Source organism: Bos mutus, chromosome 17 (genome assembly GCF_027580195.1).
Source record: "Bos mutus isolate GX-2022 chromosome 17, NWIPB_WYAK_1.1, whole genome shotgun sequence".
NCBI lineage: Eukaryota > Metazoa > Chordata > Mammalia > Artiodactyla > Bovidae > Bos > Bos mutus.
Genome location: NC_091633.1, coordinates 8,526,062 through 8,539,648, shown reverse-complemented (window position 1 = coordinate 8,539,648; position 13,587 = coordinate 8,526,062). Strand labels below are relative to the sequence as shown.

At 47.6% G+C, this 13,587-nt stretch overlaps 1 protein-coding gene across 1 annotated transcript in view; it reads left to right on the top strand.

Annotated features, from left to right (window-relative positions):
- The window catches only part of SVOP (SV2 related protein), a 74,051-nt gene extending 60,464 nt beyond the window's left edge, over positions 1–13,587 (top strand). Inside the window, exons 12-16 of the mRNA XM_005909546.3 lie at positions 5,670–5,777; positions 7,034–7,145; positions 8,088–8,169; positions 10,200–10,289; positions 11,954–13,587. Coding sequence (XP_005909608.1) covers positions 5,670–5,777; positions 7,034–7,145; positions 8,088–8,169; positions 10,200–10,289; positions 11,954–12,160 — 599 coding nt within the window. The 3' untranslated portion in view covers positions 12,161–13,587. The remainder of the gene's footprint in view (positions 1–5,669; positions 5,778–7,033; positions 7,146–8,087; positions 8,170–10,199; positions 10,290–11,953) is intronic.

The following is a 13,587-nucleotide window of genomic DNA, read 5'->3' as shown; positions in this document are numbered from 1 at the left end:
AATGCCTCGGGCAATTTAATCAGCATCTTTGGGGGTGTGGCCCAGGCCGGAGTGGGTTTTTAAAGCTCCCCAGGTGATTCTATTGTGGAGCTGGAGATGGGACCCACTGGACAAGAGGAATGAATAACAAGCAAAATCTATATATAGATGTCTGGGCTTTGAACTCAGGATGGGAGACAAAGGGATGGAGTTCTTGTCTGTTTGCAGGATTTGTCCAGTTATCTTTTTCAAATGACGCGTTCTTAATCTGAGTCAATTGTTTTGTTTGTTGGTATGAGGATTGGTATTAATGGGATAGCAGAGTCCCATCTTGCTGGGGGGGTGTGAGAGAGTCTTAAATGAATTGCCCTGAGGAAGCAGTTCAGTTATAAATTCGGGGTTTAGTATTGATTTAAGCCTAAATCCTTTGCGCCCGTGATGGAATACAAGTTCATGTGCCTGACTCACAGTGAAGCCAAACAAACCAAATCGCTGGAGTTTGGAGCAGAGAAAGGTGTGTTGCAAGGCCAGGCAAGGAGAATGGGTTGTTGACTCATGCTCAAAAATCCTGAACTCCCCGATGGTTTGGGGGGAGGTTTTTTTTTTTTTTTTTTTTTGCACAGCAAAAACTAAACTAATACACATTTTTAAATAAAAATAAATAAATAAAAGTGTATGTTAACATCAGGGCTTCCCCAGTGGCTCAGCGGTAAAGAATCTGCCTACAATGAGGGAGCCACAGGAGATGTGGGTTTGATCCCTGGGGTCGGGAAGATCCCCTGGAGGAGGGCATGGGTACCCACTCCTGTATTCTTGCCTGGAGAATCCCATGGACAGAGGAGACTGGCGGGCTACACAGTCCATAGCGTTGCAAAAGAGTCGGACAGGACTGAAGTGACTTAGCATGGCTCAGAATGTTAATATCAAGTATGTTCACTGTGATACAGGACCTCCATGACCATAGCTCAGTGCCACTGTTACAAGTGGTCAGAGATGCTCCTGCCCATTAGGGGTCCTTGATATCAAAAGTACCCCAAAAGTCATTTATTAAGGACCACATGGGCATCTGCCACTTGGGACCCAGTGCTCTGTGCTGCACAGAGTAAGGCATAACCCTCAACATCTGCTCAGACCTAACTGCACTTGGCCCCAGGGAAATAAACCCTCTTCTCCACATCTCCTGCCTCTCCTCCAAACAAAAGACGGTTGCATCCCAGTGCCGGTAGGTTTGCACTGCTGCTGAAATTGCTGACAGCCACTGCTTGGAGTGTGGGGGAAGACTGGCGAAAGCCCGTAGGTAAGAGAAAATACAAATTAATTAGCTTGTCAAATCCTTCCTCTGAGAGCATATTAATGCACAGATTCGTGCGTAAGGGGGTATTGTTTCCGAGCAAGGGCTCAGCATCCATTTTCTTGCTTCACTTCGTGTTCCAGCGGGTAGCATGGTGTCTGCAATATAGGCAGAATTTGGTGGTGGTGGAGGAGAGCTGCAGGTTGTGTGGCTTTCTTCTGATTGGTTGGTGGTAAGGTAACTGGGTTTGATTTAGTTCACACCTGAATGGTCTAGTGGTTTTCCCTACTTTCTTCAATTTCAGTCTGAATTTGGCAATATCCAGGAGTTCATGATCTGAGCCATAGTCAGCTCCTGGTCTTGTTTTTGTTGACTGTATAGAGCTTCTCCATCTTTGGCTGCAAAGAATATAATCAATCTGATTTCGGTGTTGACCATCTGGTGATGTCCATGTGTAGAGTCTTCTCTTGTGTTGTTGGAAGAGGGTGTTTGCTATGACCAGTGCATTTTCTTGGCAAAACTCTATTAGTCTTTGCCCTGCTTCATTCCATATTCCAAGGCCAAATTTGCCTGTTACTTCAGGTGTTTCTTGACTTCCTACTTTTGCATTCCAGTCCCCTATAATGAAAAGGACATCTTTTTTGGGTGTTAGTTCTAAAAGGTCTTGTAGGTCTTCATAGAACCATTCAACTTCAGCTTCTTCAGCGTTACTGGTTGGGGCATAGACTTGGATTACTGTGATATTGAATGGTTTGCCTTGGAAATGAACAGAGATCATTCTGTTGTTTTTGAGATTGCATCCAAGTACTGCATTTTGGACTCTTTTGTAGACCATGAGGGCTACTCCATTCCTTCTAAGGGATTCCTGCGCACAGTAGTAGATATAATGGTCATCTGAGTTAAATTCACCCATTCTATTCCATTTTAGTTCCCTGATTCCTAGAACGTCAATGTTCACTCTTGCCATCTCCTGTTTGACCACTTACAATTTGCCTTGATTCATGGACCTAACATTCCAGGTTTCTATGCAATATTGCTCTTTACAGCATCGGACCTTGCTTCTATCACAGTCACATCCACAACTGGGTATTGTTTTTGCTTTGGCTTCATCCCTTCATTCTTTCTGGAGTTATTTCTCCACTGATCTCCAGTAGCATATTGGGCACCTACTCACCTGGGGAGTTCCTCTTTCAGTATCCTATCATTTTGCCTTTTCGTACTGTTCATGGGGTTCTCAAGGCAAGAATACTGAAGTGGCTTGCCATTCCCTTCTCCAGTGGACCACATTCTGTCCTTATGATTATACAGTGGAAGTGAGAAATAGATTTAAGGGACTAGATCTGATAGAGTGCCGGATGAACTATGGACGGAGGTTCGTGACATTGTACAGGAGACAGGGATCAGGACCATCCCCATGGAAAAGAAATGCAAAAAAGCAAAATGGCTGTCTGAGGAGGCCTTACAAATAGCTGTGAAAAGCAAAGGAGAAAAGGAAAGATATAAGCATCTGAATGCAGAGTTCCAAAGAAAAGCAAGAAGAGATAAGAAAGCCTTCCTCAGCGATCAGTGCAAAGAAATAGAGGAAAACAACAGAATGGGAAAGACTAGAGATCTCTTCAAGAAAATTAGAGATACCAAGGGAACATTTCATGCAAAGATGGGCTTGATAAAGGACAGATATGGTATGGAGCTAACAGAAGCAGAAGATATTAAGAAGAGGTGGCAGGAATACACAGAAGAACTGTACAAAAAAGATCTTCATGACCAAGATAATCACGATGGTGTGATCACTCACCTAGAGCCAGACATCTGGAATGTGAAGTCAAGTGGGCCTTAGAAAGCATCACTACGAACAAAGCTAATAGAGGTGATGGAATTCCAGTTGAGCTATTTCAAATCCTGAAAGATGATGCTGTGAAAGTGCTGCACTCAATATGCCAGCAAATTTGAAAAACTCAACAGTGGCCACAGGACTGGAAAAGGTCCGTTTTCATTCCAGTCCCAAAGAAAGGCAATGCCAAAGAATGCTCAAACTACCACACAATCGCACTCATCTCACACGCTAGTAAAGTAATGCTCAAAATTCTCCAAGACAGGCTTCAGCAATACATGACCCATGAACTTCCAGATGTTCAAGCTGGTTTTAGAAAAGGCAGAGGAACCAGAGACCAAATTGCCAACATCCGCTGGATCATGGAAAAAGCAAGAGAGTTCCAGAAAAACATCTATTTCTGCTTTATTGACTATGCCAAAGCCTTTGACTGTGTGGATCACAATAAACTGTGGAAAATTCTGAAAGAGATGGGAATACCAGACCATCTGACCTGCCTCTTGAGAAACCTATATGCAGGTCAGGAAGCAACAGTTAGAACTGGACATGGAACAACAGACTGGTTCCAAATAGGAAAAGGAGTACGTCAAGGCTGTATATTGTCACCCTGCTTATTTAACTTATATGCAGAGTACATCATGAGAAACGCTGGGCTGGAAGAAGCACAAGCTGGAATCAAGATTGCCGGGAGAAAGATCAATAACCTCAGATATGCAGATGACACCACCCTTATGGCAGAAAGTGAAGAGGATCTAAAAAGCCTCTTGATGAAAGTGAAAGTGGAGAGTGAAAAAGTTGGCTTAAAGCTCAACATTCAGAAGATGAAGATCATGGCATCTGGTCCTATCACTTCATGGGAAATAGATGGGGAAACAGTGGAAATAGTGTCAGACTTTATTCTTCTGGGCTCCAAAATCACTGCAGATGGTGACTGCAGCCATGAAATTAAAAGATGCTTACTCCTTGGAAGGAAAGTTATGACTAACCTAGATAGCATATTGAAAAGCAGAGACATTACTTTGCCAACAAAGGTCCGTCTAGTCAAGGCTATGGTTTTTCCAGTGGTCATGTATGGATGTGAGAGTTGGACTGTGAAGAAGGCTGAGTGCCGAAGAATTGATGCTTTTGACCTGTGGTGTTGGAGAAGACTCTTGAGAGTCCCTTGGACTGCAAGGAGATCCAACCAGTCCATTCTAAAGGAGCTCAGCCCTGGGATTTCTTTGGAAGGAATGATGCTAAAGCTGAAACTCCAGTACTTTGGCCACCTCATGCGAAGAGTTGACTCATTGGAAAAGACTCTGATGTTGGGAGGGATTGGGGGCAGGAGAAGGGGACGACAGAGGATGAGATGGCTGGATGGCATCACTGACTCGATGGACGTGAGTCTGAGTGGACTCCGGGAGTTGTGATGGACAGGGAGGCCTGGTGTGCTGCGATTCATGGGGTTGCAAAGAGTCGGACACGACTGAGCGACTGAAATGAACTGAACTGAACTGAACTGAGGTAACTGGGTGATGTCCCAGGAATCTTGTGCTCAGTCTGGAGGTGCCACCCTCCTTCCGGGAGGGGACCTTAGTGCCTACAGAACTCAAAAGATGTTCTGATGTGTATTCCTTGAGAGAAACCAGGCTGCACAAGTGTGTCTTGACGACTCCTCCCTTGTTTCTGCAGCCCCTCCCTTCCCAGGTTAGCACAGTGTGTGGAGGCCTATAATCGATTGCATCACTGCCAGACGCAGCTTGCATTTTTGTGGACAAGAATCATTGGCATTAGTGTTAGTATTCTACCATGTGGAGTTGTGAAAGAGCTTAAGGATGTGAACGGTGAGGCGACCTGTAAGGATTCACAGGACAGGATGCTATGCCATTTCGAAGTCTTTCACTCTATTTCCTGACAGATGACATGAGGGCAAAAAATCACACAAGGTAAGGGAGGTCAGGAGTGTGGGGCAGAGGAAGGGGCCATGGGTTATTCAGAGTTTTAAACGGGGTGGTCAAGATGGCCTCAGTGAGCAGGTGGGATTTAAAGGAAGACTTGAAAGAGGTGAGTAAATTAGCCAGGGTGTGTGCTAAGTCACTTCAGTTGTGTGCCCTGTGCTAACATGGACTGCAGCCCGCCAGGCTCCCCTGCCCACGGGATTTCTCAGGCAAGAATACTGGAGGGGGTTGCCATTTCCTCCTCCAGGGGATCTTCCCGACCCAGGGATTGAACCCACATCTCCTACATCTCCTGCACTGGCAGGTGGATTCTTTACAACTGTGCTGCCTGGGAAGCCCCAGTTCTGGTCTAAGCACATTCATGTACACAGCCTGCTTCCAGCCTCTCAATCATTTTACCCCTGAGGGTTTATTAGCCCCCAGATTGTCAGGAAGCTGGGGCTTAAAGAGATGGAGCTCTGACACTGCTGGTGGGAGGGAGGCACCCTGAGTTGGTCTGAGTCCTGAGCCTGCGCACCTTCCCCAGCATCCCAGCCGAATCGTAACCCAAGGAACGAGACATGGGGAATGGGAGGACGCGATTCAACACTGTGGGTGCCTCTTCCTCTTTCTCTCTCTCTCCACCTCCCAGTCTCCAGCCGGAAGAAGGCAGTAGAGGCAAAGTGCAGCCTGGCCTGCGAGTACCTGAGTGAGGAGGACTACATGGACCTGCTGTGGACCACCCTGTCTGAGTTCCCAGGTGAGGGACCTGCGCCGGGTGGGGCTGGGACAGTGCAGCCTGGGAACGTGGCTGTAACCTCATGCCAGCTGGAAGCAAATCCCATTTCTAAAAAAAGCCGGGGATTTGTTTTCAAACCGTAGCTACAAGTTGTCAAGAATGGTGAAGGGGCTGACATTTTACTGTATGCGTCACAGAAAGCAAAGGTGATCTATCTTTTTCCGTCTTTTTTTTTTTTTGGCTGCACTTCACGGGATGTGGGATCTTAGTTCCCCAACCAGGGATTGAACATGAGCCCATGGCAGTAAAAGTGCTGAATTCTAACCACTGGACGACCAGGGATTGTCAGTCCTACACCAGTCTTACGGACATATGTCCACTTGTCACTAGGGAGGTCACTTCTGGCATAAAGTTAATTTTAAAAAGCTATAATCTTAATCCCTGCCCAAGATTCACAGATATACTTTGTAGGAGACATATAACCGACGTGATGCATTTGAGTAGGCTCTGGGAGTTGCTGATGGACAGGAAAGCCTGGCATGCTGCCATCCATGGGGTTGCAAAGAGTTGGACATGACTGAGCAACTGAACTGAACTGGAGACATATAATGCACTGCATTTTTTAAAAAATTTAAGCACCAGCTTTTTATTGTGCCTGTACACGCACTCTGAATTGTAGGCCATTCTCGCTTTATTAAAATATCATTATTTTAAAGCATTTCATCACAGTAATCACACACATGGAAAAAACAATTGTACTAGGGATTATAATGAAACCATAGTCTACTACCTTAGCGCCTCCCACCCCTCATTCAATTTCCCAGGAGGAATCACTTTTGTTTCTGAATAATTCAATGCGTTTTAAAGCAGACTGTCGACGTCTAGGAACATTAATGACATTTATGGAAAGTACAGTTTAAAGTGATTGTTTTTACACTTTTGTAAGTCTTTTTATCATAATCAAATATTGATATAAAATAATTTCTGCCTATTCCATGTGGTTTGTGGGATCTTAGTTCCCCAACCAGGGTTTGAACCCACACCCTCCACAGCAAAAGCACAAGAGTCCTAACCACTAGGCCTCCAGCGAATTCCCCATATATAATTTTTTGGCTCAAAAAAGAGAAGTGACATTGCATCACTTCGGCCATATTCTAGTCGTTAGAAGTGGGTCGTGAGGCCTAGCCCGCTCTCGAGGGGAGGGGAGTACAGACCGGGAGGTGGGGGTCACGGGGCCGTGTTGGATGCCACCTCCCTGGCACCCTGCTCCCTTGCAGGTGTCCTTGTGACTCTCTGGATCATTGACCGCCTGGGCCGCAAGAAGACCATGGCCCTGTGTTTCGTCGTCTTCTCCTTTTGCAGCCTCCTGCTGTTTATCTGTGTTGGAAGGTGGGTCATGGCACCAGCTCTCTGTGGCCAGCTGGCTTATTTCTCAGCCGGTGGTCAGTGGCTCTTTGGACCTGCAGGCTGTGGATTACACCCTCTGGGGGTCATCTGAAAGATCCCTCCAACCCCTCACTAGGACTGAGTCTGTTGGCTGCCTTATAACTGCCCCCTGCTTAAAGCTGGGGCCTCTGATGGAGGTGAGGGTAGGAGGGCACTTTGGTCCAAAGTTTGGTCCGTCACCGTCACATTTAGACGTTTGACATCATCTCCCAATGAGCGCATGCATTTAGCTGTTTAATTCATATATGGGTTTTAAGGGTTCATTTGTTCCATGGCACTATTACAAGGTCCTGTTTTATAATCTGCTTTTGCATTGCTCCATTTTTTCCATCTATCAAGAGCTTCCAAAGGTAGAACTGGCCTGTGCTGACCTTGGAGAGACCCCAGACCAACCTGCAGATGAGAGATCTGTGAACAGTCTGGAGATGTAGATTAGATCTGGGAATGTTGATATTCAAAGACATTGTGGGAACAGTGGAACAGGGGGTTGGGGATCAGGATTGTCCTCAAAATACTGAAGAGAAGTTTACTATCTCTGGTTCAGCTGGTTCCTAGCTCAATTCCTGTCCCCACTAGGTCCTACCTGGACTTTGGATGATTTATATCACTTGTCCCCAACCTCACCCCCACCCTGGGCACCACTGATGTTTCCATCTCAGCCTGGAACTTTGGAGAATGATAAACTTATAAAAGCCGGCCTTCAGTGAGACCACTGGGGTGTGTGTCTGCATGCCTCCCTGAATGTGTGTTGGGTAAGGTGGGCTTTGCCAATTCCTAGGGCGTAAATTCTACCTGGGCAGAGAAGACTACTGAAAGAAACTGTCAGAAAAAAAAAAAAAGTTAATACTTGCTCATCTGCTTTTTTTTTTTTTTTCCTCTTCCTAGAAATATGCTCACCCTGTTACTCTTCATTGCAAGAGCATTTATTTCTGGAGGCTTCCAAGCAGCCTACGTTTACACACCTGAGGTAGGAGGGTGGGAAGGGATGCCTGGGAGCAGTGGTGGGGAGGGGGCAGATGGAGGGGGAAGCTCTACTTCCAGAAACACGAAGCCTGGGCTCCTCTGACTGAAATTTGTCCTTGAGAAAGACTGAAAAAGCACACCACCCTCTAAAATATTGCCTGAACTTACACTCCATGTGACAGCGTGTCCGTTTTCCCACACTCAGGGATGATGGGTTATTTGTTTTATATTTATTTTATTTTATCTCACCTTATTTTAGATAGGGGAAAGGGAGGGAAAGAAGAGTATGTATCAGATGCTGTGCTGAGAGAAGGACCCCCCTCCCCCAGCTCAGGTCTGCACAGCTCTCCAGAGCCCTCACTCTGAGTCATCATCCTAAGTCCTGATACCTCCACACCACCTTCCAGGCCCAGCGCCAACCCTGCCTCCTCCAGGAAGCCCTCCAGGATATCCCCCCCTCCCCTGACTTCATTTTACCCTCACTGCCTGTGCCCCGCTTTGGTATTTTTAGTCCTGCCACATGGCCTGTCCCCAAGGAGACTCCTACTAAGGCTCCCTGTGGACAGGGCCTGGGTCTCCTTCGCTTTGACTCTCGTCTGGCCTAGTGTCCCCTCAACAGAGGCTTGTGGATTGATTACTGGAGGCTCGCAGAAGGGAATCAGGAGAAGGCTGCTGGCCCTGCAGGGATTGGGAGGCCCGGCGTCTACAATGGCAAATACCAGGGATCAGCAAACTACGGGCCATATCCAACCTGCTGCCTGTTCTTGTCTAGTCCAAGAGTTAAGAGTGGTTTTTATGTTTTTAAACAGTTGAATGCCAGATCAAAACGATATTTCTTGACATGTGAAAATTATATGGAATTCATGTGTCAGTGTTCATTAATAAAGCATTGTCAGAACAAGCCACAGCCCTTCCTGTACTGTTGTCCACAACTGCTTTTGTGTTATAGGAGCTGAGTAGTTGCTGGAGACCAGCTGGCCCCCAGAGCTCAGATTATTTACTCTCTGTCCCTTTAAGAAAAAGTTTGCTGACTCCTAGCTTAAGCTATTCCAGCTGGCTAGGCCCAAGGAAGAATTAGTTAAATGAAGGATGATTGATCCAAATGATAGAATTCTATGCAGCCATTAAAAATCACACACTGGAGAAGACCAAATATGGACATTAGAGATGTCCGCAGTCTTTTTCTACGAGGAAAAAGAAAAATCTTCAAAGTGGCATATACAGAAATAGCTAGTGGATAAAACTATATCCCCTCTAGGATTTGCCTTATCGTAATTTAGGAGGGAAAGGAAATGAATGTGATTGAAACTAACACAGGCAGGACTTTCCTGGCAGTCCAGGGGTTAAGACTCTGTGCTTCAAGTGCAGGGGCACAGGTTTGATCCCTGGTCTGGGAACTAAGAGCCCACATGCTGTGAAGTGTGGCCAAAAAATTTTTAAAAAGCAAAAACAAAAAACCCAACACAGGCCACTGTGCTTGGTCCTAGATGATTGATTCCATCATTCTACTTTAGTCTGTGCTTGAAATTCTCTATGATAGGAAAAAAAATAGGAATTTCATACTTATTTATTTATTTAGCTATAACCACCCAGGGCAGAGGCTTCTCAGATGGTTCAGCAGTAAAGAATCTGCCTGCCAATTCAGGAGACCCTGGTTCAGTCCCTGGGTCGGAAAAATGCCCTGGAGGAAATGGCAACTCACTCCAGCATTCTTGCCTGGAAAATCCCTGGGACAGAGGAGCCTGGTGGGCTGCAGTCCATGGGGTCGCAAAGAGTCAGACGTGACTGAGTGACTGAAAATGCACAGCACGCAGGGCAGAGAGGACCCCGTTCCTAGGTTCCCACCGCCAGGTTGGCTTCCTGCCTTCTTAGTGGAGTTTCCTGGCCCCTTTGGGGTGAGACTCCCCACCCCGCCCTCGCAGGATTGACCCTAACTCAGGCCCGCCCACAGGGTGAATTCCACCATTCCTGAGCCAGTGAGGAGGGAGGGGCCTGCATTTTCTCAAGGCAGCCACTTGGGCGGCTGTGTTTCAGGTCTACCCCACGGCGACCCGAGCGCTGGGCCTGGGCACCTGCAGCGGCATGGCGAGGGTGGGCGCCCTCATCACCCCGTTCATTGCTCAGGTAGGTGTCACCCCAAATACAGAGGGGGGGCGTGACCAAGGCCAGTGGTGGCAAGCCGTTACCAGACGCTGAGCCTCTGCTTGGCCCTTGGTGTGTGTGCATGACCTGATCTCCCGTTAGCAATCCGCCCTACGAAAGCAGCCATATTGTATGCAAATGAGGAAACCGAGGCTCAGAAGAGTCACGGGACTTGTCCAAGGTCACGCAGCTGGGAGGTAGAGGAGCTGGGAGTCAAACTCCGGTCTTTCTGATGATTTGGCCAAGGACAGTTTGGATTAGAATAAACAGGCCACCACGCCTTAGAGGGAAACTAATGTCCCAGTTCCCAGTTTCTGATTTGGATGATTCAATGTCCTTGCAGTTTTTTTCAGGTCTTTGTATCTTGAAGCATTTCTGTCTATTTGGGGGGAGTCTTATTTTATTGGAGTCTTTTTGCTTTTTTAATATCCAATTCATTTTTTTCCAGTTTTTCATAATATTTTTAAAAATTGAGGTAAAAGTCACGTAACATCAAATTAACCATTTTAATTCAAGGACTTCCCTTGTCAATCCTGTGGTGAGGACTTGGCATTTCTTTTTTTTTTTTTTTTTTGTGGACTGCAGCCTGCCAGGCTCGGCTGTCCATGAGATTTCCTAGGCAAGAATACTGGAGTGGGTTGCCATTTCCTTCTCCAAGGACTTGGCATTTCTAATGCCAGGGCCCAGGTTCGATCTCTGGTTGGGGAACTAAGATACCACAAGCCACGTGGTGCAGCCAAATAAAAAAAATTTTAAAAAGAAAGTGAATGATTCACTGGCCTGTAGCACTTTCATGATGTCGGGAACCACCACCTTGATCCAGTTCCAAAGCATTTTCCTTGCCCCCAAATAAACCTCCGTATCCATTAAACAAGTACTTCCCAGCTCCAGCCCCTCCAGCCCCTGGCAACCACTGGTATGCATTCTGTCTGCGTGAATTTTTTCTCTTCTGAATCTTCTGTGTAAATAGAATCCTAATATGTGTTTTGGCCAAGTTGTTCTGTCCCGATACCGTTGTGTTTGAACATTGTAGAACGCTAGTAACTAGCACTGGTTGACAGCTTGCCCAGTGCCTGCATGGTGCCAAGTGAGGCATCTTCTCACTGGGAGGTGACCTCTGCCCTCCTACCCGTTTGGCAGCTGAAGAAATGAGGTTTAGGCCTGCTGCGTGATTTGCCTGGGTCATGAAGATAGGAAGCCAGCAGATGTACTGTTTTGAGAGGAAATAAACAGACTCTTGAAGGACTTCTCTGGTGGTCTGGTGGTTAAGACTCCACACTTCCAATGCAAGGAGCATGGGTTTGATCCCTCATCAGGGAACTAAGATCCCACATGTCTCCTGGTGTGGCCAAAAAAAAAAAAAACCAGACTCTCGAGTCTGATAGGATCTGGGTTCAAATCCCAGCCCCATCCTTGGTCTTTGTGTGAACTCGGGTATGTTCCTTAATCCTTTTTGAGCCTCAGTTTTTCCTTCTGCAAAGTGGGGTTGGAGTATGTACCTCATAAAGCTGTCATGAGGACTCCGTGGGAGTCCGGTGACAAAGAGGGCTCACAGGAGGACCTGGCATTCTAGTATCGTCTGTATGATTGGCAGTGCCTGTGTGTCGTTAGGGACACTCTCACCAGCGTGTGTCTCCCTCCCCCAGGTGATGCTGGAATCATCCGTGTACCTGACGCTGGCCGTTTACAGTGGCTGCTGCCTCCTGGCTGCCCTGGCCTCCTGCTTTTTGCCTATCGAGACCAAAGGCCGCGGACTGCAGGAGTCCAGCCACCGGGAGTGGGGGCAGGAGATGGTTGGCCGAGGGGCACACGGCACAGGTGTCGCCAGGTCGAACTCGGGCTCTCAGGAGTAGTGACCGATGGGGGGCTGCACTGGTCTTTGAGGCTGTAGAGCATGAGGAGCTGGTGGAGCCCAGTGGGGGCACCAATCGTCACTGCCCACATCAAGAACTCATCCAAGGGTACCACCCAGACCAACAAGGTTTTGTGTCTTGACTGTTTGCTCATATTCATCGAGATCCACCCAGGAATGGGAAGGCCTTTGCTTTGGGAGGTTCTCTGTGTGTGTGGAGGTCTGTTAATAACCTATGGATCTGCATGGGAAAATGCCACCTCAGGAGTGCCCAGTGACACCAGTAGTCAGCCGGACACCATCCAGAGTCAGCCGGTCACACCCTTGGTGAACAACAACCAAAAGATCTCTGTAGATACAGTCCCGGCCCGGACGGACCCATGTGGGATCTGCCGTCCAGTAAGATGACACATGCCAGCCACCCACTGAATCTGTTCTTAGGTTTCTCCTGCATCCCCAGCCCCAGGCTTTCTTCTTTGAAAGCAAGGGACCTGGGTGTGGCCTGAGCAGCTTTTTCTTGGGTCTGAGAAATGCTCCTGGGGAAAGGGCCCCTTAGTTTGCATCCCCAGGGCTTGAGTAGCAGAGACTCTGGAAGATGGACATGCATTTGAACTTGAGTCTCTTGCATGCTTCTACCTGGCCCCTTCTTGGAGTCACTGTCTCTGATTCCAGGGGATCCAAATGTGACCACTAGAACAGCTAGGCTTGCACCAGATGACAACCTCAGAGAGTTGTTACCTCCAGGAAGTGGGGGTGGAGGTGAAACAGAAGTGAGAACCAAGCCCACAGCTGAAGCAGGGGCCTCCCCTTCGGAAGTAGAAAAGACCACTCCGGGGGGCTTCTTTTCTGGCCGCCTCCTCAGTCGGGCTGACTGGTGACTCTTGGGGCAAGAAAACAGTTAAGTCAGGTTTCAGCATTTGGGAGTTGAGTGTGGTATGTGACTAGGGAAGCAGAAAGAGGCTCCCCCAACCACCCACTCCCATCAGGGTCAGGGGACCAGCATCCCTTCCTCCCTGGATTCTCTGCCACCCCTGCAGTCAAGGGCTGGCTTGGTCTTTCCATAGAGGCAACTCCTTGGGTTCCGGTGATGGACCACATGGCAGAGACGCTGTGCAGAGGAGGAATGGGAATCCCAGATGTATGAAATGTGCATTTCCAAAGAAAGAGCAAGGAGGTCAACCAGGTTTGGGGGTTGGCCTCCAGAGGAAGGGCAGATGCTGTTCTCAGCAGACGACATCCACTGCCGGGGTTTGGTTTCTATGAGCCTTTTCCCTATCATGAGGCAGAAACCTAGGGAAGGAGGGCGGAAGCTTACAGATCCCATCAAAGGCCAGAGAAGGCTGACCTTCTGCTTGGAGATGTCTGCTTGAAGTGAACATTTCGAGGAAGCCAAATGTGTACGTTCATCTTTATTAAAACATGTTGGTG